Here is a 26,647-nt window from a genome sequence, read left to right on the forward strand (position 1 = left end):
GTATTTATGACGACGATTTGTGAGACTGGTAAACTTATGATACGTACGATGGTCTTTCGTTCTACACGGTGCATTTCAAGGTCCTGCACCCATCCGTCGGTAAACTGTACCTGGGCTTGTTGCAGTGACCGGAAGTTACTAAACTTCATGAGTGTGTGCACTCACTCCAAGAACCGTATGATTATAAATATGCATATAAATATGCTAAGATGAGATAGCTGACTTCATCTAACTAGCAAATGTTGTCCAGGCTACGTTGGTGATACAGTTTTTTTTTAATGTGTATGATATTTTTGTCATGCGATTTTAAAGCCGGTCCTACAACCGCATCCAAGAATAACATGCAGCTTATCTCAGAACTGTCGGTGAAAATTATTCTTGGAGCTAGGTTTAATTGAGCTGCATTTTAAAGAGGTGCAATTTCACAATTTGTGTATATTTTCTAAGTTCACTATTTTGTCATGTGTTGAGAAAAACACAGATTAAAAAATTACATGGTCTAATATTTACATTTAGCATAACTGCAACATTATTTTTTCGTTGTTTTTTTTTAAAGACTCGAAAGGACTTGAAATTCAAAGTTTCAGACTTGTGACTTGACTCGGACTTTTACACCAGTGACTTGAGACTCGACTCTGACTTGCCTGACATTACTTGAGACTTGACTTGAGACTTGAGGATAAAGACTTGAGACTTACTTGAGACTTGCAAAACAATGACTTGGTCCCACCTCTGCTGTTCATTTACTTGCTGATACTAATATCTAATCAACCAATCACATGGAAATGCAGTGCTTTTAGCCATATAGACATGATCAAGATGACCTGCTGAAGTTCAAACTGAGCATCATAATGGGGAAGAAAGGTGATTTAAAATATTCCCAGTACGAGTATTTCAGAAACTGTTGTTCTACTGGGATTTTCCTACAAAGCCATGTCTTGGGTTTATAGAGAAAGGTCTGAACAAGTAAAAAAATATCCAATGAACAGCAGTTCTCTGTAAGAAAATGCCTTGTTAACACTAGAGGTCAAAGGAGAATGTCAAGACAGCCTAAATTTGGTGTAAAAAATATGAAAGCATGGATCCATCCTGCCTCGTATTAATGTTTTAGCCCGCTGGTGGTATAATGGTGTAGTAAGCGCATGGCCCACTAGAGGACGCCAGGCCCTCCTCACAAAGCATGTTTTTGACTGTATCAGTGGACTGCTGGAGGTCACTTTGAAGGGCTCTGGCATTGCTCATCCTGTTCTTCCTTGCTCAACGGAGCGGATACCGGTCCTGTTGATTGGTTAAGAATGGCCTTCTGTTCTAGGATATACAGCAAACCTGGCAGTGACAGCTGATGTGCCATCCTGGTAGAGTTGGACTACCTCGGCCACTTCTACGGGTCGGTCAAAAGCTAGCAGCGCTCTCCTACTTAATTGACCATATCAATATTCAAGAAGTTTAAATGGCTTGAGGTTATATTCTGCTTAAAAAGTGTTTAATTTTTTGGAGCAGTGTATTGTGCAAGGTTGCAGGATGTTTGTAGAGTGTTTGCAAAACTACATTTAAAATAAACCTTATTTTCTTTCTGAAAACTGGATGTAGGATATGCAATTACTACTGTGTTCAAGACAAAAAAAACAACTTTTTCAGCTATAAGTCATTTTATTTTTTTAAATTTTTGCTTCTTTTTGGTGACGTGGCAACAACAGCAGCACCCAAAAAGGTGATTTGTTGCACCAGCATTCACTTTTAAGTAAAAAACAAAACAAAACAACAAAACCCCTCCCAAAACAAAAAATTCAAGGCTACCAGAGAACAACAGACATACCAGTGCTTTTGAATGAGAAAAGCTCAACAAAGAAATACTGCATGACAGTAACTTGTTGTATATAGTTCAAACATACGATACAAGTAAACTCAACAAAAACTCCCTGCTTCCACTTAAACGAAATAACATTATAATCCGAAGTTACAATTGTTTGTGGTGGTGGTGGTGGGGGAACACAATTTTGTCATGTACAACTCTGAACAATCCGTGTTAACTACCAGTGCCTCTGTATGTATACTTACACTCAGACATACCGCAGTAGTTTACATTTTCAATAATCTCGTATGTATAATTCTCTCCTGAACAGCTATTTTGCTTACAAATTTTTCATATCTGACATTCATAGTTTACATTTGCTCTGGAAATGCTGAAGTCATCTTTAACAATACAGCCCACCAAAGCAGCACAGAGAGAAAGCAGTTTCCATCCTACGCTCACAACCTTTATGTCATTAAGTAGTCCGTTCAGTATTACTATTATGCAATATTTTTTGTAGTCAAACAAAATGAGAAATGGCATGCTGAGGCGGCTGGTTGATGCGTAGTGTTGATTAGAGATGCTGTCGTCTGTGTCTTTGAGAGAGGCTACTCGGTCATCAAGAACAATCTCAGAGGAAGGACAGAACTCTGTTTCAGGAGGAAACTAAAACTCAGGGGCTGCAGTGGAAGCAGTTAGTCAATGTCCATTTCAGGGAGATTTTTCTCTGGCGTTTTTGTCTGCTGTTCCGTGCCCGCGGGCGTCGTTTTGTCCGGGTTGCACGGTTGGCTCTCTGTTCCCTCCTGTCCGTTAACCGGCCCATTCTCCGTCTTCTCCTCATTAGGAGGCTCCACCTTGGGTTTGGGCTTGGGTTTAGACAACACTGGGTTGCAGGATGCATAAAGCTCCTAAAGAGTAAAAAGATACACATGCTTAGAACATGACATCACAGTTTTTAAACTTAAATTCTTCAGCTCATACCACAATGACAAATTACTTCAAACTGCTTGGCAGCTACTACAAGACTGTTGAGTGTCGTTTTTGGCGTTGGGTTTTTGTGAAATCTTCAGATGCTCTTAGGCCGTCAGTATAAGGAAAACAAAAGATAATGATGAATAATGATCTTAATCACCATTAAAGTAAAATAATAATAATAATTCATGTTTATTCTGTTAAGATTTTTTTAAGTTGATGTTACAAAAGTATACTGGATAAACTTTGCTAATATGTTCATATTTATATTACTGTCTACTAATTGTAGACAATGAGCCCTTAAAACCCTAAGGAAGCCCATAATGAAGCTCTCTTAAAGAGCATGCAAGTGGTGTGTGTGTGCTTTTAATGTCTACCTTAGTCTTGGCCTTGATTTCTGTAACTTTGACCACTGGGTCCACGGTGAGGTCTTGATTGTTCTGCTGGTTCATCTTGCTGTTCATCCAGACCATGGCATCATTTACCTGCTTGTCCACCCTGGTCACCTCCAGCTCATCCAGATGATCATAGAGCTCGTCCTGTTGGGGCACACAAAAGTAAATTTGACAAACGTCTGGGGATTCTTGAGCTTAGTCTGTGATATGTCTGACCTACAGCTGTTCTTAAAACTTTGTATAAAGAGTTCAACAACAAACCCTGGTTACCTTTGCCTTGTAAGCTTCAATTATCTTCATGTACATCTGGATTTGTCTCCCAAGCTCCTCAAACGCTTTCGGCCTCTCCTCAGCTTCCACGTATCTCTCATGGATAGGCTGGCCAATTTTCTGTTAAAGCAACATCGTCAGTAAGGCCGCAAAGTTATTCCAAATATCTGTAGAGTGAACCATTTTATGTATTTTTTTTCCTCCCATAAAACTGTCCAGTCATACAATGAGTGCGTAGTTACCTTGAGTTCAGCCAGTTTGTCGATATAAACTTGCTTCTGTTGGTCTTCTCCATCTTCATACAGCCAGTTCTCTGTGTCCTCCAGTTTTAATGAGAACAAATCGCGATCCTGCATGTGAAGCAGTGAGGAAGATTCATTGTTTAACATTAAACGCATGCATTTCATCTGAACTGAAGGTTTACACTTAGTTTAAATTGAACAGAATCCAAATGTTACAGAGACGATCAGTGTATGATGACGTGTCTAGTGTGTACTCACTGCTTCATTCACAAACTTCTCCAGGATGCCGTGGAGTTTGTCCCTCATGTCGTACACGTACTCCTCCACGTTGTTCTTTGCATCATTCCTCTCCTTTTCCAGCTTATCCTGCATGATCATCTTACCCTGGAGGAGTCACAGTAAAGTCTACATTAGTTGAACTACTTAGTTAAGTGTGCACCAAAAAAAACAAAACAAACAAAAACAAAACAAAAACATACAAAAAAAACACCTGAGGATGAAGCAAGACAACATTTACAATTTCAGGTATATTCCTGATGTTACACATGTCAAAAGAAAAAGAAAAAAAGGTGATATTATGGTTTGATTAACTGATTAATTATCAAATGATCAAGAGTTGTCCATTTTTAGGGGCTGTTAATGATAAAAGCCAAATCAGCTCCTCCCTTTTTCACACTGTTGGCTGCTTAATATGTTCGTTTCTATCTTTTGCTGCTTAGACAAATACATGTAAACAGCTACACTATGGAGACACTTCTTTAAATGTTAATGGTAACTAGGACAGCTTAACCCAGGGCCAGTGAGCATCACTAGGCATTACTGCTTGAGACAACACTGTGCATGCACACCACACATTCCTTGTGATTTTTACAGCATTACCTCATTTTCCACAAACAAATTTAGTTCTTCTCCGGAAAGCTGCCAGTCCAAGCTGCTCTCTATGGGCAGCTCCAGTGTTTTCGTCTTTACTTTGGGCTTCTTGGCCTGAGGAGGCTGGTCGTTCTTCTTCTCCTGCTGCTTGGCATCCTCTGTCGTTGTCTGTAATAGCAGAGATGAAACACGTTTTTCCCCCACCAGACAAATCAGCAGTATTTGACTTCAGCCTTTTTGAGTACTTGAAAAGCTCCAACTTCAAACGTGCTTTTGTGTTTCACCAGTTTCACAATTGTACCATCTGTATAATTTTATTGTGCTTTTTGTGATAGGTAAATTCTGGCCTGTATTGACTGTAAGTTTCTATATTGTTAGTTTATAATTTCTTCATGAGCCTATGGCTTTTATTTGTTATGTCAAAAGCAAAATTCCACATGATAAAGTATGGATGCATTTTTCGTTGTAAGTGAGAGGAACAATTATAGTTTTAAGCTCTGGGAATGATGACACTTTTGGAAAGTGATGACACCTCAGACCTTCAGAGGGCCATTTGAGGTTTGCTTAAGACATGGTTTTAGAAGTTAGTCTTTACAAATAGAGAAATTTATGTGTGTTTTTATGTTAAACAGCATGCTTCAAAAAAATAAAAAATAAATGAATGTTTTAAATTAAAAAAAAAAGTCAGTGGCAAATCATGTTTCTTAAAATAATGAGGAAAATAAAATGTATTGGATGTATTGGTTACCTGGTGCTGGGCGATATGGTTAAAAATTACAATAATGGTCATATCTTGCCAGACATATATTTCACAATAGACACTGCTGGAGTAATACATATCAAATTTTACATTAGCTCTGCCAAATACTTTTTCCCCAGTGGCAGAAATAAGCTTCCATAAGTATCCATGTACATGTGTATCAGTCTATTTTGGGTTATTTTTGTGTTAAACACTGTAAATTGTGTCTTTAGGGGAACAAGGTTTGTTGAGGAAAGTGAACTTCTTTTACATTTTAAAGTCTTCGGGTTGCTGTATGCGTAGTACTTATACAGAACAATCTAATTTTTCTTCTATATGAACGTATGTACCCATGTATGTACACATGTATGTGTATATGCATGTATGGGCATTAGGGTTTCCTTATCGCCCAGCACAAGGTTACCTCCATTTCTTCTGTCTCTATTTTCTTGTCTCCGTTGTCTCCAGCCTGGAGTTTCTGATCCTCCTGGTCCACTTGCATTTTGCTCTGACACACGGTAACGAAAGAAAGAATATACATATAATTAAATTAAAACAACATGTGCTGCTCTGTTGCTGGTGTCATCTATTAAATCTGGGTTCAGCCCATTTTAAAATGGCAGTCCCCAGCAATTATTCAGATGTTCACGTCAAGGTTTTGGAAATGTTTGTGTCATGTGCACTCCTGTTCAAGAGTTGCAATCAGTCTGTATGCAATAGTGTAGTCAGAAACCTTCATTGCTAAAGCTATTAAAGCCATCTAAAGCTTGTCAAGACAAGATGCCTAAATAATACAGTAATGGGGTGGGGCTGGAACTAGGTTACTGATTGAAAGGCTTTCTCAGGCGCAACACAAACAGAAAGCAAACATTTCTCCCGTCTCTTCCTTACTGATATACACATACCCTCTCCATGTCATTAGTGTCTAACAATCAGTGCAAAAGCACATAATACACACCTCCTCTTCCTTCACGATCTGGTCTGTTTCCATTGGCTCCTCTCCTTCAGCAGTTTTCACGACTTCAACCAACGAGGCGCTTGATACACTGAACACACCGTGAACGTTCACCCGAACTTTTACCTTGACCTTTGCGCTCTCCCCTGATGCCTGAGGAGCCACATTCTGGATCAGAAACTGGCCTGCGGAGTTAAAAGTTAGCACTGATGAAAATACCTGCGCATATATGAACAAATAAATAGAAACTCACAGAACTGCATCTAAATCTGAATGAAGTTGCTGTACCTATAGTGGCTTTAGGGTAAGGCAGCTCCTTGGGATTGTTGTAGTAGGCTTCAAGGCTGAATGGCTCTTTCCGATAGAAGGTCAGTACTTTAGAGAAAGGAGCTGCGTGGTTCTTTGGGAAAACCTCACAATCACTGCAAAAAACACAGAAAGAGCAGGTGATTGAGACAAATATACAGGGACAGGACATCAGAATGTAAACTCAATTTTCTGTTCATGTCATCGATGGTTTGAAACAAGCTGTGCTAGCTTACAGTTTTTATTCCAACAACGCAAGTGGTGAGAGAACTGACACGAAGCCTACCATTTGTCCTCTGAAGGTTTCCACCTACTCAACCACCCACCCACCTACCCACCAGCACGCACCAATCTGTTATTTGGCAACAGTTTATAAAACACATCTGAAGTCTTTATCAAACTCAAAGATCATTTATGAGAGGGTTTTAGGGCTTGAAACAGGATTTGGATGTTATTTAGCAAAACGTGAATGAATCCAGAAAAGATTTTTGATACTGGATCTGCGTGGTACATGGGTGTGGGCAAGGTGTGGCAGAAAGTCGTGAAGGGAGTCAACAGTACGAGTTCTGGCTAAGCTTACCCTTCAATATAATAGGAGCAATGTAAACAGGAGGACAATACATTCAAGTATTAAACCAGCTGCATTAAAGGGATGTTTGTGCTACTTTCTGTTAGATTCAAGCCTAAAGAGTACCTGAGTCCTTCCTCTGCAGCTGAATTCCACTTTAGGGAGACGGCGTAAGGGACAACATCTGTAATTGAGAACTCTCTCACTTTGAAAGCTGGTGACAAGATGGCACACTGAGGGGAAAAAAACACAACAACAACAAAAACCAGAATTTTAAGGTTAAACTTTTGTGTTCTTCATTTTCAGGCCAAAAATAGTATTCAGTATTCAGTATCAGTATTTGTGAATCTTTTTTGTTTTGTTTTTTTAAACTGTCTCCAAATCTTTCACAGATCACAGCCTTCAGCGATCCTCTCATAGGTCTCCCTCCTGGTATAACACAGCTGTTACTGTGTGAGTCTGCTGCCTGAGTCACTGTGGGGATCAAAGTGTTTGCCATGTGACAGGCATGCTGTACCTGCAGAGCACAGCCCCTGGCCACGGCCTCGTCTGCATTTAGGGTGGTGCTCAGCTCTTTGCCGAAGAATTTGCTGATCCGCTCTTTGATGGCAGGGATTCTGGTGGCGCCACCCACGATCTCAACTGCATATATATCCTCCTTTTTCAGCTCTGGATACAAAAAACAAGCGACAATCACGAAACAAAGCAGGTTATTTAGGTTTACAAAGTAATACGTTTCATATTTGTTTCATTTTATTTTTAAAGTTGAAAAGTAATGATTAAAGGAAGGCTAACGTGCTGCTATTGTCCAGGGGGAAGGGCTACCACAGCAAAGCACATGACTGAATGTGTGAGCGTGCACGTGCCTACAGGGATAGTCCAGCTGCTATTACAGTCTCATGTACTCACTGGCTTGTTCCATGACGCTGCGCAGGGGACCCTCGACTTTGGCCAGCAGCCCCGAACACATCTCCTCAAACTGGCCTCTGGGGACACATGATCATAAATTATTAATAGGTGCAGCCAACATGCACACTATGGAAAACTCCATTAATTTAAGAAACAACACTATTCCCTTTTTAAAATACTTGTGGCTACATGCTATATGCTGATCTTATTCTCTTATTTAATTTAACTTTACTTCTTACCTGTTTAGTTTACTGGAAACATCAATATCATTCATGAAGCACTCAATGTTGAGAGGGAGGTCAGAGGAGTTGGCACTCATCAGCTTCTTGAGCTTCTCGCACTCCTGGTAGAGCCGCACAAGTGCACGGGGCTTGGACCTCACATCCAGCTTGTACTTAGTTCCAAACTCCTCGCAGAAGTGGTTGACAAGGATATCGTCAAAGTCCTTGCCACCAAGGTCTGAGTCAAACGCAGTGGCCAGGATCTAACAGTAGAGAAGGTAAATATATTAGTAGTATGTAGAAGCAAGTTTAGGTTTTGCCTCTGACGATTTTTGACCCCTCCTTATTTTTCAACAGCATAACCCAGAACACCAACATCACTGATAGTCAGAAGTGTTCACCACTGACCGTAAATGCTGTATTTTTTTTTTTACATTTATTTAATAGTCAGGCCTGTTTATTGACATCAGAATATCGTAAATATAAGATTTAAACAGAATCCACTTTAGTAAACTTGCTAACTCACATGAGCACTTTCAGTATTTATCCATCACTCACCTTGAGCTTTCCCTTATTGAAGGCACAAACTGACACCTGGTAACCAGAGTGGCCCAGGTCCACAAACACCACTATTCTGGGCTTCTCTTCTGGAGCTGGCAGGTCCTGCTTGTAGATTCCATATGCCAGAGTCACTGCAGCAATCAGACAGAAGCTTCAGGTTATTTTCTGCTCACCGCTGCATCCAGGAACTAATTAGTACTCCAAATTCCAGCTGCACTATGCTAAACTAAATCTGCTCGAACTAATGCAATTGTTACTGCAATGCTGCAAATGTATATAAATAAAATGTAGGGCAGGTTTAATGCTGTGCATCTATTTCACTGTATCTCATGGTTAAGTTATAAGCTAATGCAATAACCATTTTCAACGTGTTTCTGAGTAGTATGAGATTAAAGGCTCAACAACAACACAGCAGACTTAAAGATGATCTAGATGTTTCCATGAACCTGCAGTAGTCTCGTTCATCAGTCGTAAACAGTTGAGGCCAGCGATCTGAGCTGCGTCCATGACTGACCGTCTCTCTGCATCAGTAAAATAGCTTGGTACCTAAGAGGAAAACAAAAAAAAAAACATTACATTACACTATTCCATATTTAGGATCAATCTGGGCCCCTCAAAGGAATAAATCACCCATCTCACAAGATTCATAACCTCCCTGGATAAAATTACCAAGTTAGTTACTCAGGGTGCCAAAACAAAACAGCTCCTTGTGGAAAAGATCACAGGCTAAATTTAGCTATTGGCAACAGTACTAATAACATGTCATCCATCTCCAGAGCTGATGTAAACCTTAAGTTTAGGCCCAGTGAAAGCAAGGGCCTCAAAGTGTGAGCTCTGTAACATTACGCAACAGATCCTTATTCTGTGCTAAAGAAACACACGCTTCCCACTCTTCAGCTTCGAGGTACAAGAGACGAAATAAAGCTTTCAGACAAGACGTGTGCTGAAGTGCTCAGGGCTCAAAATGTGACAAGAGCAGGTGGCAAAGCATTTCTACACCTTGCAGGCAGCTGTCAGCCTGCATATTTTACCTGAGCTGGTAGAAAATTCAACAGGATGACATTAATCGCTGGCTGTCAAATGACAGGATGTAAATCTAATGCAGTGTTCTATTCAGGTACAGTACACAAAGTCACTTTATGGCAACTTAAAGATTCATCATGCAACGTCACTTTCACCAAATAAACAAACAACTCCTAAGACATTTAAAGCTACCTCCATAAGATCTGTTGTTACAAACCTAAGCCTGAAAAACCATCTATTGAGACCAGGATAACCAGGTGGATTAATAAAAGACCTATCCAATCCTATTTAACACGTCTCATAGAGCTTAAGTAGGGTTGTGCCACATTATATCATCCAAAATCTGGAAGTTTTAACATGATACAAAAGTATTATACAGGAAATCATTGCTGTAGCAACGCCATGTGTTTAGGTCCTCTAGTGCAGACAACAATGAGACAAGCCCAGGAAAGTCTGACAGTAAAAGCACCGTGTCAGCCTCTAATGATGATTTAGTACCTAAAAAGGAGGCGACTTCAACACCCTCTGACACACCACAATACTTTGCGAAATATGCAAGAAAACTGGTCCTGCAAAAGGTACTTGAGGAAGAAGTCATCATCACCAAAGCTACGAAGGAGCTGGTAATGTGCAACCCAAATGTAAACACGTGAATCAACCAGGCGCGCTGGCTGCACTCAGTGTGACAGGACGAGCAATCGGTGGATGCAGTTTACATGATGGAAAAGGAGGGCTATAAGCAGCTGGTTAAAATCCCTGAGCCAGGATGCAACTAATGCTTACCGAGATGACGCAATCTACTACTGGTTTCTTGAGTGCACTTTCAGCAGTCTCCTTCAGTTTGGTCAGCAGCATGCCAGTTACTTGCTCAGTGCTGAATATCCTCTCTTCTTCCATGTACATCACCTAGAAATTGGTAATGAGGTAAAAGATTACTGTCAGGACAAATCATACAGCTGTCCAGTAGAGTAAGATGTTTGCTGCAGTGTACACAAGACATTTTATGTTAATATTTCCATTAATAAGAAAACTCATTAATTATTTAAATGGCTATCTCAGTTTCATTTAGGGTTTTTTTAAGATGACAAAAATATGCATATGTGATAAAATATGGAAAAGATGCAGATTGCAAAGCCTTGTGGTTTAACAGGCAAAACCAGGTTTATGTATTTTGATTTGATTTGATATTTCTTGTGCTCTTATTTATCCTGAGGACTGACATTAATCATCTCCACGGGGACTCTACAACATGCCGCTCTGTGCCTTTGCAGTGTGCCAAGCGAAGCATTGTCATTTATGCACTTGCAATAACTTTGGGTATTTCTGGAGTCTCACAGTCATCATCTGTTAGTGCCAGAAATGTGTACATTTTTCACATTTAGGCAGTCAGCAAAGCGTACGGTTCATATCACCAACACAATTATCATTTTGCCCATAGGATAATATTCCAAGAGACAAAATCCCTGCAGAAATAAGTACAACATACTGAAAGTGTTTTTAGGATTAAATGGGAAGATGAAGTAGGAATGCTATGAATCAGAGCAAAAAGTATTACATGACGCACTTCTTAGAGCACAGCATGTAGTGAGTGGAGGATGCAACATAGTCAGAAATAAGCTGTTGTATCTACTGTGCGGTCTCTCGGTTAATTTTCTTTTAATGGTCTTTTTTTTCTTTTGATTAATTATTTCCCATCAGCTAAGCTGAGGGCAGAAACCTGGTTAGAAAATACAGTCTTACTTTTATACCGGTGGCCCCAGAGGGCATCGGTGCCAGCTCGTACACCAAGTTAGACTTGGCCGACTGGATGTAAGGATCTGTGAACGCTCTGCCATGTAATCGCTTGAAGCTCTGCACTGTGTTCTTATAGTTGGTCACCACCTGAATAAAAAAAGAAAGACAAAACAGGAGGAAACAAAGCCAAGTATTAACCACTTTTTACATTTAATTGTAAATAATTCTCATAAATATGACCGTATCGGTGAATTAATTTTTACCTGGCTCTTTGCAGCAGCTCCTATCGAACGATTTCGGGGTCCAAACGATACAAAAGACCTGGACACACACGAGTCAAAATGTTAAGCTACATTAATGACACAACTAGCAGAGCTTCACATGATAGTTCAGTGACCAATCTACACTGGTCACAATTTTTAACTAGTTGATCTCAGCACTTTTCTAAATAATCCTTGTTGAAACCTGGACTGAGGCTCCAGACTGGCTTGTTTAAGTTTTGAGTTGTCTGTACTATATAAACACAGGCTGAAGTGGTGTGGTAAGTCCACTTAAATCACACAGGGCTTGCCTCTCATCACCATCTCTATCAAACACAGATGCTGATGACACAGAGTAAGCGTTGCTATGAACACACAAGTGGAGTGTGGTGATGTCAACAATACAAGTCTCTGAGGAGAGTCACTCAGCGGATGCTGATCTTCAATCAAGAACAGGACAGGAAGTTGTATGGTAAATAGACTGGCTGTTATAAAGTGCTTTTCTATTCTATTTGAGCACTCAAAGGACTTTTTACAGTGGTGTTTGTGATGTTTATGATGTAGTAGAGAGTAAGTTCACAAAAACAGTTCAATATTTGTCAAAAAATGTCCAATATTCATAATTTTTCAAAATTTAATGCAACATATTTATGTGAGCAACAGACAAAACGTTGTGCAAGTTACCAGGAAAGTATTTGTTTTCTTTTTACTCAGTAAGTATAAGCCTTTACAGAACAAAGTGTGTTACGAATATTCAACATGAAATTCTGTGTTTAAATTCTGAATGTGAATTTGTCGTATAATACATATATATATATATATATATACATATATATATATATATATATATATATATACACACACCAAGAAACTGTTATGTATAATCTTTCTATTCACCAAATTATCTTATACGTGATCTACTTCTCTGACACATGTTTGCCTTGTAAATTTGAATAAAATTAAATAATTTTTAAAAAGTCCAGGTTGATTCACAATAAAGTATCTTCAGCAACTTAATGATGTATACATATTTCATATAACCATGACATAAAACCCATTTTATATATATTATATTAAATTTTTCTGACTTTCTGACTAGTAGGTGCACATCTAAGCATAAATTGGGCGTTAATGCTTATCTTTTTCTTTCCCTGTTTAATACAAACGTTATAAATAAATTACAATATAATAACTGGTCTTATTTCATTTTATTAATACTCTTTGGGAGGGAATTCTAAATTGTAATGATACATCTATAAATATACCAGTTAATCATTCAAAACCAGTGACAGTGTATAACATTCAATAACGCTTGTGTGCTTTATATTAACGTTGAACTCTTACAAAAGAGAAAATACTGTAAAGACTTTAAAAATTAGTCACGATGACTGAAATCTAACTAATGGAATTACAAAATGCGCCATGAACCCAAATAAGCAGAATTCAAACAATATTAAAAAACCTTTCTGATAACAATATGTTTTTCAATAATACTTTTGCATAATAATAAATACTATATAACCTTACACCGTTTAAAACATGAAAGGCTAAAAGACATAAAAATTTGCTAGAATATTCCAACAAGAGATTGGCCGCTGTCGTCATCGTACAGAGCATAACGCAAGGCGTACAATTTGCCACACGGGGCACACCGGTTGGTCGGAGTTTACGCCTTGAAGACAAGCACAACTACTTAAAAACGACAGGTGGCAAACACCGCCCGGTCGTGTTTTAACCGGCGAAGCCACACCAATTCTCCAAACTGTCATTACCGTTAATAAAACTATGAGCTCAGCTAACTTGCTTAGCTTCATAATCGGTCTTGGAAGGCGGTGTGAGCCTTATGAGTTAATTTCTAGATGGTTCCATGCTCACCATAGACAGGCTGAGAAATGTATCACTAACTTACACGGAAAAGCAGTTCAATTTCCCAGCAATGAGCACAAATGGTCGCTGAAAGCAGAGAAGTTGCGTTCACGTGTATTACAGTGACACAGGTGAGACAACACTTATAAATGAAAACCTGTCCTGTGTAGCTATCCTTCACAAACTATAATAAGATTTTACTTGGTACTTACGGTGTACATCTGTCGCTGTACTCATTGGCGATTGTCTCGATTCCTCCAGCTCGGGCTACAGCTACATAGCAGCTTTGAAAGCCCAAGTCAAATCCCACCACTGACATCTTGAGCGATATGTGTCTCCTAGGTTTATCTTTGTATACAGTATGATTTCTGTAAAGAAAATAAACCTGTAACTAGATTTTAAAACATAAAAAAGATGCTCCAGTCAAGTGAAGTTGTTAAGCTGCTCTGTCTTAAATACTTCTACTCATAATCCACACCGCTGATTGTTGCCGGTGTCTCTGATGTGTGTTGGCAGGCTGCAGCGGCAAGGTCTGCTTTACCGTCTCGCCCGCAGACATCGCGAGATTTACAGGGTTCTAGCGCTCTCTGGACTTTTCCATATCCACGTGAAAGACAGTTCTCCAACAGTCGAGGTGTAGGGAGAAAGCTCCATAAATTTCTTCTTATTTAATAATAAATAATAAAAAAAAACTCCAAGTTTAAGGTTTACAGTAAGTGAAATCAACAAATGACTAGCTTGATGAATTCTGGAATCGAATCAGGGTGGGGAAACAAAAATAGACTGTGATGCAAAAAGTGATGAAGTAATTTTTGTCCCCTTTTGTTTTGGTTTTTTTTTTTTGTTTTTATTTTATTAGAAATAAAAAAAAAATGTAAATGACCCAGCTCAGAGCAAAGTCATGGGGAAAATAAGAAAATATAATAACATTAAACAAATTAATTATAAACAACTAAAGCATAGCAATTTTTAAAGTCGTTGTTACTGAAAAAGATTAGTTTTTAAATACGTTCTCCTTAGTAATTTTCATGATATAAAATTACCAATCATTATAAATAATTAGTATAAAATAGTAGCTGACATAACACTTTTTTGGTTTGGTTTGCAAAAACAAAATGTCATTTATTTAAGAATCTATGAAACAGAGAAGAGAGCTGATGACATGTAAACGCAGCTCTGACAAATCGTAAATGCAGGTGGGTGTGGTGACACTTGACTGCTGAAAGTGTGCACTGTGTTGGTGACAGATAACTGAATGCTTAACCTCAGTAACTGTTTCCACAGAAAGTGGAAATAAGAAGCTGGGGAGAAATATGATAAACAGAATGTTTATATGCCATTATATGCTGATTGTAAACGAAACATTATTATGTGAGGCACATTTTTTCCTTTAATGTAGTATAAATGAATCACATGTATCACAGTACTGCACTAAACTCTAATTCATTTATATTTTATTTGAAACATAGGAAATCAATGCACCAAGATATTGAAACATGTTCAAACCAAATGGAAATACAAGAAAAAACTGAGTTTGTGAGTTTGTACACATATTTGGATAATGCTTTTGCTATATTTGCAGTGCGTTTGGTATCACTGTCATGCTTTCCAGACTGTATTGCACGGAGGATCAAACTCTGACTGTGCTTTTCTGCAGTCATAATTTATCAGTTTTAACAAGAACTCCAACACCATGAGATTTACATGATGGAGGGGATTCATATCTGCATTTTGTTTTACAGATTCTGCAGACACTCACAGTTGTACGTCTCTCCTGACCTCTTCTGCACAAACTGATGATGATTCGACTCACAAATTTCAAATTACACTGATTTTCAGACCACTTTTTTTTTTCTAATTTAGCATACCTCGGGCTGTTTCCCATTCTTAAGAATGGCTTCTTGACACTCACTCAGACCATTTCGTCAAACAGATGGATTAAGAGTCAGGTCTTTACTGGATTTTGTCCTGTTTCTTAAGGATGACTTTGAGATACTTCTCATCTGCCGAAGAGAGCTTTTTTGTAGTTGTCGATTACAATTTAACGACATACAATTTGAAATTGTGTCTTTAATTGTCTGATCTGTATTGCCACCATACTCATTTATCACTTAGATGGCTTTTGTATGTTTGAATGATTCATAGGTCAGAGTTAAGTGTTACATACACAGACTGGACTGAAACGGAGGGAAAATAACAGCGAATGTCCAAAGGAAAACTTTGACAGAATTCAGGAAGCCTGCAGAACCATTGCTCAAGAACACTTAGAATAATATCCTGTTCCTTATAAGCAAAATATCAAGAAAAATGAGGAGTTGCTCAAGACTTTTGCATAGTATTATTTAAAAAAACACACACAAAACGTCAGGGCTGCTGTGAATTAAATGTTAATGATTACAAATACATGCAGTAGACCTTCCTTACCCATAGGAGGCGATAACGGAGTTGATTGGGCCGGAAATACGCGCTTATTTAACGCCAACAAAGAAGAAAAAGTAACCTGCAACATGGCGACTCCCATGCATAGATTAATAGCCAGGAGGCAAGCGTGAGTATAATATTGTTAATTGACTGTAGCGCTGTGGGTTTTGTATATTCGTGAGTACTACAGGCTGTTGAACAGCAGCGAGGTTCAGCTGCTCGAGCTCCGTGTCAGACTCAGGGGCCGGTGAACAGTGAACGCAGCTCCAGCGCGCCTCTCTGTGCTCCACATCATTATTAGCTTATTTATTCTTGTAGAGGGTGTCTGTTCAAGGCTGGTTGACGCCGTGAATGCCACTTTTGTCACACTATCTGTTTCAAGAACGACAAATAAAATGTCGGGTGTCTGTCACGTTTCTGCGCTCACTTGTTTATAAAAGTCAGGCGGATTTTTGCCGTATTTTAGTGTCTGTGAGGAAATGTTGAAAATATTTTTGCATTGAATTGTAACACAGGCAACACAGCAATGTCCCGCTGGTGCTCGTTTTTTTTATTTTATTTATTTATTTTTATTTATTTATTTTTTCCAGCCATTTATCACTGGTCTCAAGTTTGCACCTGAACTTATTCTGATACGTGAAAATGATTTCATCTCTTCTTGAGCAAGGAGAACTGCAGGGTGGTGCTCCTTTTCATTACTGTTTTTCTTTAATGAGCATTTGAATTCGTATAGGAATAAGAGGTCGGCCCATCTTCATATACGCTGCATATTTACTCACTGTAGAAAAAGCACCTTTAAAGCACTAATGAAGTTAAAACTTCCAACTTCTTCAGCAACTACAAAGCTGTACTTTTGTTTATTAACATTTACAGTTGTGGTCCAAAGGGGTCATGGTAATTTTGGGCTTTTAATGATTTATTTGATCTGTTCTTTCTCTAGGGTGGGATTACTGTACAGTGTACATCTTTAATGATGGTAAAAAAAAAAATGGTAAAATGGCCTGCATTTGTATAGCGCTTTTCTAGTCCCTAAGGACCCCAAAGCGCTTCACACTACATTCAGTCATTCACCCATTCACACACACTGGCGATGGCAAGCTACATTGTAGCCACAGCTGTCCTGGGGCGCACTGACAGAGGCGAGGCTGCCGGACACAGGCGCCACCGGGCCCTCTGACCACCACCAGTAGGCAAACACGGGGTTAGTATCTTGCCCAAGGATATTTGGCATGCAGTCAGGAGGCAGCCTGGGATCGAACCACCGACCTTCTGATTAGTGGCTGACCTGCTCTGCCACCTGAGCTACAGCCACCCTGCATCCAGTGATGTTAAAAGAAGGCAAGAACAAGTTTCAATTTATTTTGGATTTTCTCTAATCCACATAGCATCAAAAGTGTATATATACAGGCTTAAATACTGCATACACCTCCACTAATATTTGGTTAAATGTCCTTTAGCAAGTTGCACCTCAACCAGACATTTGGCAGCCATCAATAAACTACTGTCAGATTTTTGGCTGGATATTTGAGCACTTTACTTGGCAGACTTGTAAGAGTTTATTTAAATTGGTTGGTTTCTTAGCACTAACCTGGTTTTTAATTTTCAATAGGGTTGTGGTCAGGGCCTTGGGAAGGTCTTTCCAGAAGTTTGCCCCCCCCCCCCCCCCCCCCCCCCCTATTTTAAAAAGAAAAACAAAAAAAAACAAACAGTTTTGATGTTTGCTCAGGATCATTGTCCACTTGGAACATCTAATTGTGTCCAACTTCCAAATGTTTAGTTCTTGATTTGAGGGGAAGTTGAAGAATTTGGAAGTAGTCCTCCTCTTTCATTATTCCATCCCCTTTGTGCAATGTACAGGTAGCACTTGCACCAAAACAGCCAGAGAGCAGGATGCTACCACCACCATGCTTATTCTTAGGTTTAAAAGCCTCACCTTCACTCCTCCAAACATACATCTTGTGGTTGTGGCCAAATAGCACCAATTTTTTGTCTCGTTAGACCATAAAACCTTTCTCAAGAAGGCATTTCACTTGTCCATGTGGGATGCAGCATATTTCAGTTGAGTTTGAAAGTGTTGATTTTGGAGCAGGGGCTTCTCGCTTGATCAGCCCTTGACCCTCTCAGTCTATGTCAATGTAAAACTAGCTTCACTGTGGACAGTGATGCTGATGTTCCAACAGTTTCCAGTTCATCATCGGGATCAAGCGCTGGCGGTTCCGCAGTTGTTCCTGGGTGACACATTTGAATAAAATTCCTCCAATACAACTTCCCAGTTTGTGTAAAACTGGAATTCTCCTTTTTACTGTAGATCTTCAGTAAGTTCCTTGGGCTTTAACAGTTCAATCTAGTGAGTGCTGTAAGCCAAATCCTTTTTATGCTGGCAAAGAGAAACTACCACTTGCAGTCAGTCATGATCACTAATGAGAAGTTAATAGGCCTTGGCCTTTCATGTTAAAAGACACTGTGAAACCTTCAATGCCACTTTTTAAAATATTTAAGTAGGGATAGGTATCGTTTAGATTTTATCCAATACCGGTGCCAAATCGGTACTTTTGAAACGGTGCCTGTGCTTAAATGGTGCTCGAACCGGTGATTAAAGAATGGAGAACACAAACTAGGGCTGCTCGATTATGGCAAAAATGATAATCACGATTATTTTCACTGAAATTGAGATCACGATTATTTGACGATATTTATTTCGTCCGCCAGAGCTTATATTATTTTTTTACATGCTGTAGTGCCATTTGTGGGAGCATTTCAAGTTGCTATACATCAATACAACTGTTATAGCCCATATTTTAAAAATGTGTATGCATTAAGTCCATAGTAACTACATTAATTGCAAAAAGTGCAATAAACTACAAAAAAATTGAAAATCGTTTTTGTTTACATATATTTCTACTTGGAGAAATTTAAGAGGTTTATCCCTCAAAACTTTAAATACAAAAAAGTTGCAAAAAATAGTTTACAACAACAGGAAATTTATTTTGAGTGTCTTCATAGTTTTATTTTTGGAGATACAGCAATTTTTATATACTGCAGGAAAAACAAAAAAACAATCCTATGATGCAAATTTGCAAAGAATGTGCATGTGCATCAAAATAAACTATTTCCAGCAGTGCAATTCGAGTTCTAAGGCCTACAAGTAAAAAACTACATTTTCCGCAAAAACGTCACTTGCGATAGTTCGCGTTGACGTCTTGTTCAATGTGGGAAGTTCATGATCAGATCGGCAAAGCGTGTTTCTGGAATATTATGTTTTTGTTCCTGCAAGCTCTTTTTATGCTATTTTTGCAAAGCTATATGTGGAAGGAAACCGTGACCGAGGACAAGCTGATGGCATAAGAAGTACGTACAACTCCTCTGGTTTCATATGGAAAAAAATTTATTGTGCTAGCTTAGCGTTCAGGTTCTACAGGGATTTAAAAATAGTTATACAAAACGAGCATGCTGCTCTGACCGGCTTTAAAGGTTTAACAATAACAATGTATTGAATAATGACTTTAAAAAAATAATATAAAATAGTGTGCAAATACTGATAACAGTGCAAATGTTTGCAATATAAGAAATAAATGAAAAATGTGAACTTGGCAGTGTTGCTCTGTGGTGCAGTTACGACACCATAGCAAAGTTTACACACTGTGTCTACTTGATCCACGTCTGACTCCGCGAAGCCATAATGTTTCCACTCCACTTAAGTTTTTTTTTTTTTACCTCTCTTTTCAACCAACGGCAGTCCACTCCTCTCCAAATAACTTCTGCTTAGCTTTCCGAGCTTCCCTCGGGTCCTCTTAATTGTTGTGACGCGTGTTCGAAATGCAGAGCAGTGCGCTTGATTTGCCACATGGAGCAGCGCGAGAGTAAAGCATGAGGGAGGGGCTAATAATCGGCTCAGTCATTTTTAATGATCGTTGAAAGCCCAGATCGTAATCGTGATTAAAATTCGATTAATTGAGCAGCCCTAACACAAACTTTGTCCAAAAACCTTGTAACTACGACGGTGTTTGCTAGTTCACCTTGCATGCATTAATATAATAACGTTGTTAGCGTACTTAACGTAAATTACACACGAACAACATTAAGCTACTCGCCCAGAGAAGAACTGCTGATGCTGCCATCGTCATTTCTGCTACACTGGCAGGGCTAGGGGCCAGGAGTCTCCCCTTCGGGTTCTTGGAAGATGTTGCTAACTCCAGGTTAAAAAAAACAAAAACGCTATGCGTCGCCAGGTGTTTCATCAGATTGAGGAGTTACCTCCTTTGCACAGTATCACCTTAAAGCACTTGCTGCAGGCTGCTGAGTTTGCGTCTTTTGATGTGAAGTACAGCCAGACTTTGACCGCTTCGCCTTGGGCATTTGTAATCTGTAGCTCTGCTATAAAAGAATGTACGTACATGGGCCCGCCTACTATCCTTGGAAAGGTAAAATGATTGGCTATAATCCAAAGTGTATGACATCTCAGGAAAAAAAAGCACCGAAATGTGCGCTGCTTTTCGGTCTGGTTACTACCGTTTATGTCAGAACCGTGCCATAATGGCACCGGATACCAGTACCCATCCCTATATTTAAGGGAGTGTATGTATATATTTAAGTATGTATGCATAAATTTGACACTTTGTGGGGGAAAAAAGAATCCAAGAAAGTAATTGAAAGTCCAAACTTACCATGACATTGACACCTACAATGAGTGGATGTAAACTTCTTACCACAACTGTATGTGACAGCAAAGAGGTGTACCCGCAGCCATGTCTATTTACATTCATATTAGCCTTTGTTGTTACATACAGGGAGGCAAACAAACAACATGTGCGCTGCCAGAAGTGTTTGGAGATGGGACACTGGACCTACGAATGCACCGGGAAGAGGAAATATGTGCACAGGCCATCAAGAACGACTGAGCTGAAAAAGAAACTCAAGGAAAATGAAAACAAACCCCTCAGCATAGCTGGGTAAGGTGTCTTGATCAGATTAAGCAATTTTATGTACAACAATACCTCTGTGTTAATATAGATATTTGTGCATCAGATTTTTTTTTTTTCTAATCACTAATGATGTTCATTAAAAATCTTTTTTTTGTTTTAAATATTGGTCTCTACAGACCAGGCACAGAAGGCTCCAGTGAGAAGAAAGTGAAAAAGAAGTAAGTAAGGTGGACCAACTGTCACAACTGATATGATGTAGTTATCAGACCTGCTATAAAGTAGGGTTGCACAATTATTATTTATTTTATTCTTTTTTTTTTTTTTTGGTACCTCCATGATGTCTGTGAATAAATTGTGTAGCAAAGTAGTGGAACATGATTTCAGTGCATCTTTGCGAGCTTTAAGAATATGCCAATGGGCCTTGCAGGCTCACATTCATGGACATCGGAGTTGAGGTTGGACTTACGTTACAAGAATAAGTCCTGCTTTCCAACACTGGCCTGTGGAGTTGCACAGTTCATGTATTACATTCCTGGATACTGGGTAACATTCATAGCAGAGAAGAATGGTTAGATTACGGTTTTGCAATTCAACAAGTTTTAGACTGATTAATTTCCGGGGGAAAATTTGCTCAGCGAGGGATTCCAGGAAGGTGCTGGCATCCCTGAGTATGTGTTTCGGAGCTGCTTCCCTGTTTTGAAGCTTTAATTAAAACCAGTCTGTTTTAAGTGAGTGAAACGTCCCTAAACAGCTCCCTCTTGTGGAAGCTCTTGGTGACTGCACATCACTACATTTGCAACCTTTTCAAATCTCTTAAAGATTGCAGTGTTTTGTCTCATAGCCATAATGTCTAATCCATCAACCTAACTGTTCTAAATGTCATCTGTGGTAATCTTAAACACTTTGTTTATCCGTTGAAAATGCATTAAAACTTTTATTTAATTTTTTTAATGGTAGATTCTGGTCTCATCACAGCGATGTGTTAGAAACACCATTGTTGTAGTCTGAGCTGTGATCACAGCAAAAGCACAGTTGTTACTAATAACAAGTCACAATGTCTCTGTTTTGTTCTCCCAGCATGTGCAAAAACAGGACTGTGAAACTGAAGCAGTTACACCAAAACCTGTTGTTTTTTGTTTTGTTGGGTTTTTTTTTGTCTTTTCCTCCTTGACACCTTTGCGTTTCTTACTGCGACAGCCATAAAACAGCCACAGCACTCCTTTCAGCTGAGGACTCTTTATCTTTCCCAAATAAATTAACCTTCTTCTTTTTGAGAGCAGTAAGAGCGCCCGTTTGGGTCTATTTAACTGAAGATTGACTCAAGAGTTTGTCCCCTGGTGGTAAGGGTGCCTGACACAGCAATTATTCAATGGGTGTAAAAGCATTATAAGAATGTGTGTGGTTTAAAAAAAAAAAAAAAAAAAAAGTGTCACTTGAATGCATTTTAAGCCAGAGTCGACTTGAAAAACCTCTCAAAGTTCTGCTGTCCCAAGTGTTGTGACTTTCTTAGTCTTGCTTGTTTGTTTGAGGGTCGGAGGGGAGAATGCCATCAAATCCCATCAGTACCAGACATAACAGGGATATATGAAAGTAGCTGTTGAGAATTATAACACTGTCACTCCCTGCTCATAAAAGAGGCAGATAAAGGCCTTATTATCAGAGAGCTCATCGTGCGACTGTTCTGGTCTGTTCAGCATCCAAAAGGAAAACCGTAAAATCGTTGTCACGTGTGTAGCCGCGAAGTCTGCGTGACACCCAGCTGCACCAATTTCCCCATCGTGGAAAAAATGCAGCTTGCATGTATTATCTCATCACGCGACACGTGTGAAAGGGCAACTCTGGATAATGTCCCAACCCACATTTTCCTAGAATTTGCGTGTGAGAAAACAAATTGGTGTGCAGGTAATGTTCCAGGTATGCAAAATCAGCACTTGTAGTTGACGTTGTGTCCTCTGAGTTCCAGTGTTTGTAAACAGAGTATTACAGCAAGTGAGATGCACCTTAGGGACTGTAACAGGTACAGCCTGAGACCTTAATAACCAAACCTCTGGTGTTCAGCGTTGGATATTCAGATTTTCCTCCACTTGTTCTCAGGGCTAAAGACTCGAGCGACAGCAGCAGCGGCTCAGGCGGCTCCTCCAGTGACTCATCGTCAGACAGCAGCGATTCCTCCAGCGCCTCTTCAGATGACAGCAGCAGTGACAGCGACGATGACAGCTCTTCCTCCTCCTCATCCTCTTCTTCGTCCTCCTCATCTTCGTCCTCAGACAGCTCAGACTCAGGAAGTAGCAGCGATTCGGATCAAGGACCTCCTAAGAAGAAGAAAAAGAAGAAATAAACATTGTGGAATCAGCAGGATTTCTTGTTGTTATTTTTCTTTTCCTGATTTTTTTTTTTTTTTTTTTTTTTTTTTTTTTTTTCCTCCTCATTAAAAAAACAACAACAACAACTGAGTGGATATGGACTAAGGAGAGGAGACACGATGTCACAAAAGAGAGAAATAAGGCAATTCCAGTGTTACTTCTACTAGTGGGATATTTTCTTCAATTTTTAGGTCTACTAAGGATACAAACTTTAAATATCCAAAGCAACGAATGTGATTAATCAAATGAAATCTTGTGATTTTGTACTTTAGTATATTTTTAGTGAAACTTAATCTGTACAGTTCAAAATCTTTATAAAACAGCAGCATATCTAGAACTGAAAAGACATGATGCAACAATAAAAGATTATATAACAGTTGTTTTAGTCTGAATAAAATTAGTTACGCACACAAAACTCTTGTTGCTCGGGAATTGGATTTGCTTGTCTCACTGTAAAGCTAGTTTTTTTGTTTGTTTTTTTTTTTTTTAAACCTTTTTGAATTTGCTATTGTAAAATATTTTATTTTGCTAAAAAAAAAAGAAAAACGCATTATATGATTTTAGATATATGGATTTAGGAATAAAATGTCAAATAAACAGTCTTTTTGTTCACGAGTTTACAAATAAAATATTTTTTAAATCAGCATATAGTCATGTGAAATACAGGTTATTGTAGTTTTGCATTTTCTATTTCATTTCATTTTCACTTTGTTTTTACGTTTAGTTGGCGTTAGTTTTCAGAGAGGATTTTCTTTCTTCAGTTTAGTTTTTTTCAGTTTATCATTTTAGTCTTTTTATTATCAATATAGGGAGGGGATATGTCAGTTTCAGGAAAACCAAGGATTGCAGTAAAAACAAAGCTGACTCGGTCTTGACGACATCTAGAGTCTTAATAAACACATCCATCAATGCCTCATCAGGCAAGTTGTAACAATTGTTTTTTAAACTTAGGGTGTTTTCTGAATATGCTTTATTTTATTTTTTAATAAAAGTGTTTAGTTTTAATTTTTAGCTAGCTATAATAACCTTAATCGGCACATAACAAAGAAAAACCCATCTTGTGTCAGCAGGTCTTAAAATTATTCAACACAACCTCATATGAACGACACATGACATAGTAAATCATTTTTAACCTTAGCCAAACTACAGAAGCAGTGTGTGGGAAAACCAAGTATACCCTATGATTCAGTAGCTTGTAAAACCGCCTTTAGCAAGAATAAGTTGAAGTAATCAATTTCTGTATGACTGACAGTTGCTTACGTTGTGGAGGAATTTTGGCCCACTCTTTTTTCCTTTCTTTTTTTTACAGTGTTGTTTAATTTCATTGAGGGTTGCCGTTGCATTGCGTTTGTTTATGCTCAACTTTCCTGCTACAGCATTTCATCAGGATGAGGTCTGCGCTTTGACTCGGCCATTGCAACACCTCGATTCTTTCTTTTTTTTCCAGTTATTGTGTTGCAGATTTAATGCTTTGCTGTCAATGTCCTCTTGCACAACTCAATTTCAGCCAAGCTTTAGCTGACAGTCACATGGCTTCACCTTTTACTCAATGACTGCAAAGTTTCCAAGTCCGGTGGTTGCAAAAATACCTCAAATCATCAAACCTCCACCACCATGCTTCACAGTTGGTGTGAGGTGTTGATATGCTAGTTCAGTTCTAAGTTTACAGTGCGTATTATGGCCAAACATCTTCACTGTGTACTGATATGTTTAAGGAGTTTGCTCTTGTGGTTTGTTTAGATGCAACTTTGCAAACTTAAGCTGTGCTGGCCTGTTCTTGTAAGAGAGAAGAAGCTTTCTCCGGCAACCCTTCCAAACAAGACATACTTGTTCAATCTTTTTGTAACTGTACTCTCATGAGCTTTAACATTTAACATGCTAACCAAGGCCTTTAGAGTCTGAGATGAAGCAGGGTGTACTTAGTTTCTCACACGTTTTGGTTTTTTGACTCAATTTTTGATGAATAAATAATAACAGTGTAATATGTCACGTTTTCAAGTTTAACTGAGGTTGCATTTACCTTATTTTAAGACCTACTAAGGACCAGATGTTATTTTACATTATGTCCTGATGCCTGAAACCTTAGAACTGAAAACGGATCCACTTCCTTCTTTTCATTCTATGTCCATGTCAGGCAGTATTAGTGGGAAGTGCTGTTGTCTTCAAAGATAATATAAAATCTTGTAAAATTATTGTTTTTGTAGTAATTAAAATATAAACATAGAGTTTAGCATCCAACACAGACAGTCAATAAGGTTACAGGACACCCAAAAGCTGCTTTGAGCCTTTTAACCAATGTAATGTCAGTTTTTGCTGCGTATAGGCACCTGTAAAGTCAGACATATTATTGCACATCCACTAAAGGTGTGAAGTTGGAGGCAGAGTAAGACATCACAAAGTAAGTCATTGTTTGAAAGATTAAAAATGAATCATATTACTATTTAAAACGTATTTACTTATTAATCATAGACGCGGGCAGCTAAATCTAGATAACTAGGGTGTGTGTTGAAGATTAGATGAGCTATGAATTAAAAGCAGGGTACGGTTTGTCATAACCTGCTGTCCATGGTACAATCAGGGAACAATGAAACGTGATTTCCTAAACGTCAAAGTCTGGTCAACCTTGCGCGTCACAGAAATGCTGCATTCACACCGAATGGGAATTACATAGAGCTATCCGAGGGGTACGATAAAAAAATAAAATAAAACTCGCAACTGCTAAGAAGGCTCAATCGTGTTTTTAAAGACATCGTCAGCGGTGCTGACGTGTTAATTAAGATTTACTTTATGACAGTGTTTACTGTGTCGGATGGTGGGATTGACAGATTTCCGACAGCGCAAATGCACCACCGCTTTGCCATCCATGCATTCAGTCCTGTCTGTGGTGGTACCTGCTGGCTGCTTAACTTAGCTAGCAGTCTTACCTATCAGTTCAGGAGTAACAAAAAAATGAACGCGAGAGAAAATGATTTTTATTTTATTTCCCTCTCGATGTGTCGTCGTGTTTTAAGGAAAAGATGAAGACCATCCACTTGGTTTTAGTATTTTAGCCGTTAGAGCATTTTTTTTTTCTGAATCCGTTTTGCGTGTAACTGGAAGTGGAAAAGACAAAGAGAAAAAGAGCTTTCCAATAGCTAGAATGGTTTGGGCCTAAAAAGAAGACAAGAGGTAAGGATGCCAACTTTGATGGAAGACGTTAGTTGGTGTTTTACTGCATTAGAGGGTATCTGATATTTGAAGTGAACGCTAATTAGAATT

At 38.8% G+C, this 26,647-nt stretch overlaps 3 protein-coding genes across 5 annotated transcripts in view; 2 read left to right on the forward strand and 1 right to left on the reverse strand.

Moving 5' to 3' along the window:
* Positions 1–1,630: 1,630 nt before the first annotated feature.
* Positions 1,631–14,210, reverse strand: hspa4a (heat shock protein family A (Hsp70) member 4a). 2 transcript variants are annotated; one of them, XM_085289514.1, is made up of 19 exons: positions 13,896–14,209; positions 11,821–11,878; positions 11,564–11,704; positions 10,607–10,729; positions 9,247–9,346; positions 8,798–8,931; positions 8,258–8,502; positions 8,019–8,095; positions 7,627–7,778; positions 7,236–7,342; positions 6,524–6,657; positions 6,239–6,420; positions 5,705–5,788; positions 4,551–4,709; positions 3,930–4,055; positions 3,672–3,779; positions 3,430–3,549; positions 3,142–3,303; positions 1,631–2,700 (listed from the first exon to the last, which is right to left on the reverse strand). In XM_085289514.1, the coding sequence occupies exons 1-19, from the start codon at positions 14,000–14,002 to the stop codon at positions 2,488–2,490; spliced, it is 2,532 nt and encodes an 843-aa protein (XP_085145640.1). In that variant the 5' UTR covers positions 14,003–14,209; the 3' UTR covers positions 1,631–2,487. The 2 variants fall into 2 exon arrangements, with proteins under 2 accessions (XP_085145640.1, XP_085145641.1); XM_085289515.1 differs by lacking the exon at positions 5,705–5,788 and having other exon boundaries at positions 13,896–14,210.
* Positions 13,596–25,347, forward strand: zcchc10 (zinc finger, CCHC domain containing 10). 2 transcript variants are annotated; one of them, XM_085289517.1, is made up of 4 exons: positions 13,596–13,814; positions 20,892–21,053; positions 21,203–21,244; positions 23,121–25,347. In XM_085289517.1, exons 2-4 carry the CDS (start codon positions 20,935–20,937, stop codon positions 23,362–23,364), a joined length of 405 nt encoding a protein of 134 aa, XP_085145643.1. In that variant the 5' UTR covers positions 13,596–13,814; positions 20,892–20,934; the 3' UTR covers positions 23,365–25,347. The 2 variants fall into 2 exon arrangements, with proteins under 2 accessions (XP_085145643.1, XP_085145642.1); XM_085289516.1 differs by lacking the exon at positions 13,596–13,814 and adding an exon at positions 16,129–16,231 and having other exon boundaries at positions 23,121–25,346.
* Positions 25,348–26,266: 919 nt separating this feature from the next.
* aff4 (AF4/FMR2 family, member 4) overlaps positions 26,267–26,647 on the forward strand; it is a 29,513-nt gene continuing 29,132 nt past the window's right edge. The window contains exon 1 of the mRNA XM_085289519.1: positions 26,267–26,557. The gene's annotated coding sequence lies outside the window, so the exon portion shown is untranslated. The remainder of the gene's footprint in view (positions 26,558–26,647) is intronic.

Source organism: Mchenga conophoros, linkage group LG10 (assembly GCF_057382185.1).
Source record: "Mchenga conophoros isolate Kocher_MC1m ecotype Shallow Benthic linkage group LG10, M_conophoros_male_GT1.1, whole genome shotgun sequence".
Classification (NCBI taxonomy): Eukaryota; Metazoa; Chordata; class Actinopteri; order Cichliformes; family Cichlidae; genus Mchenga; species Mchenga conophoros.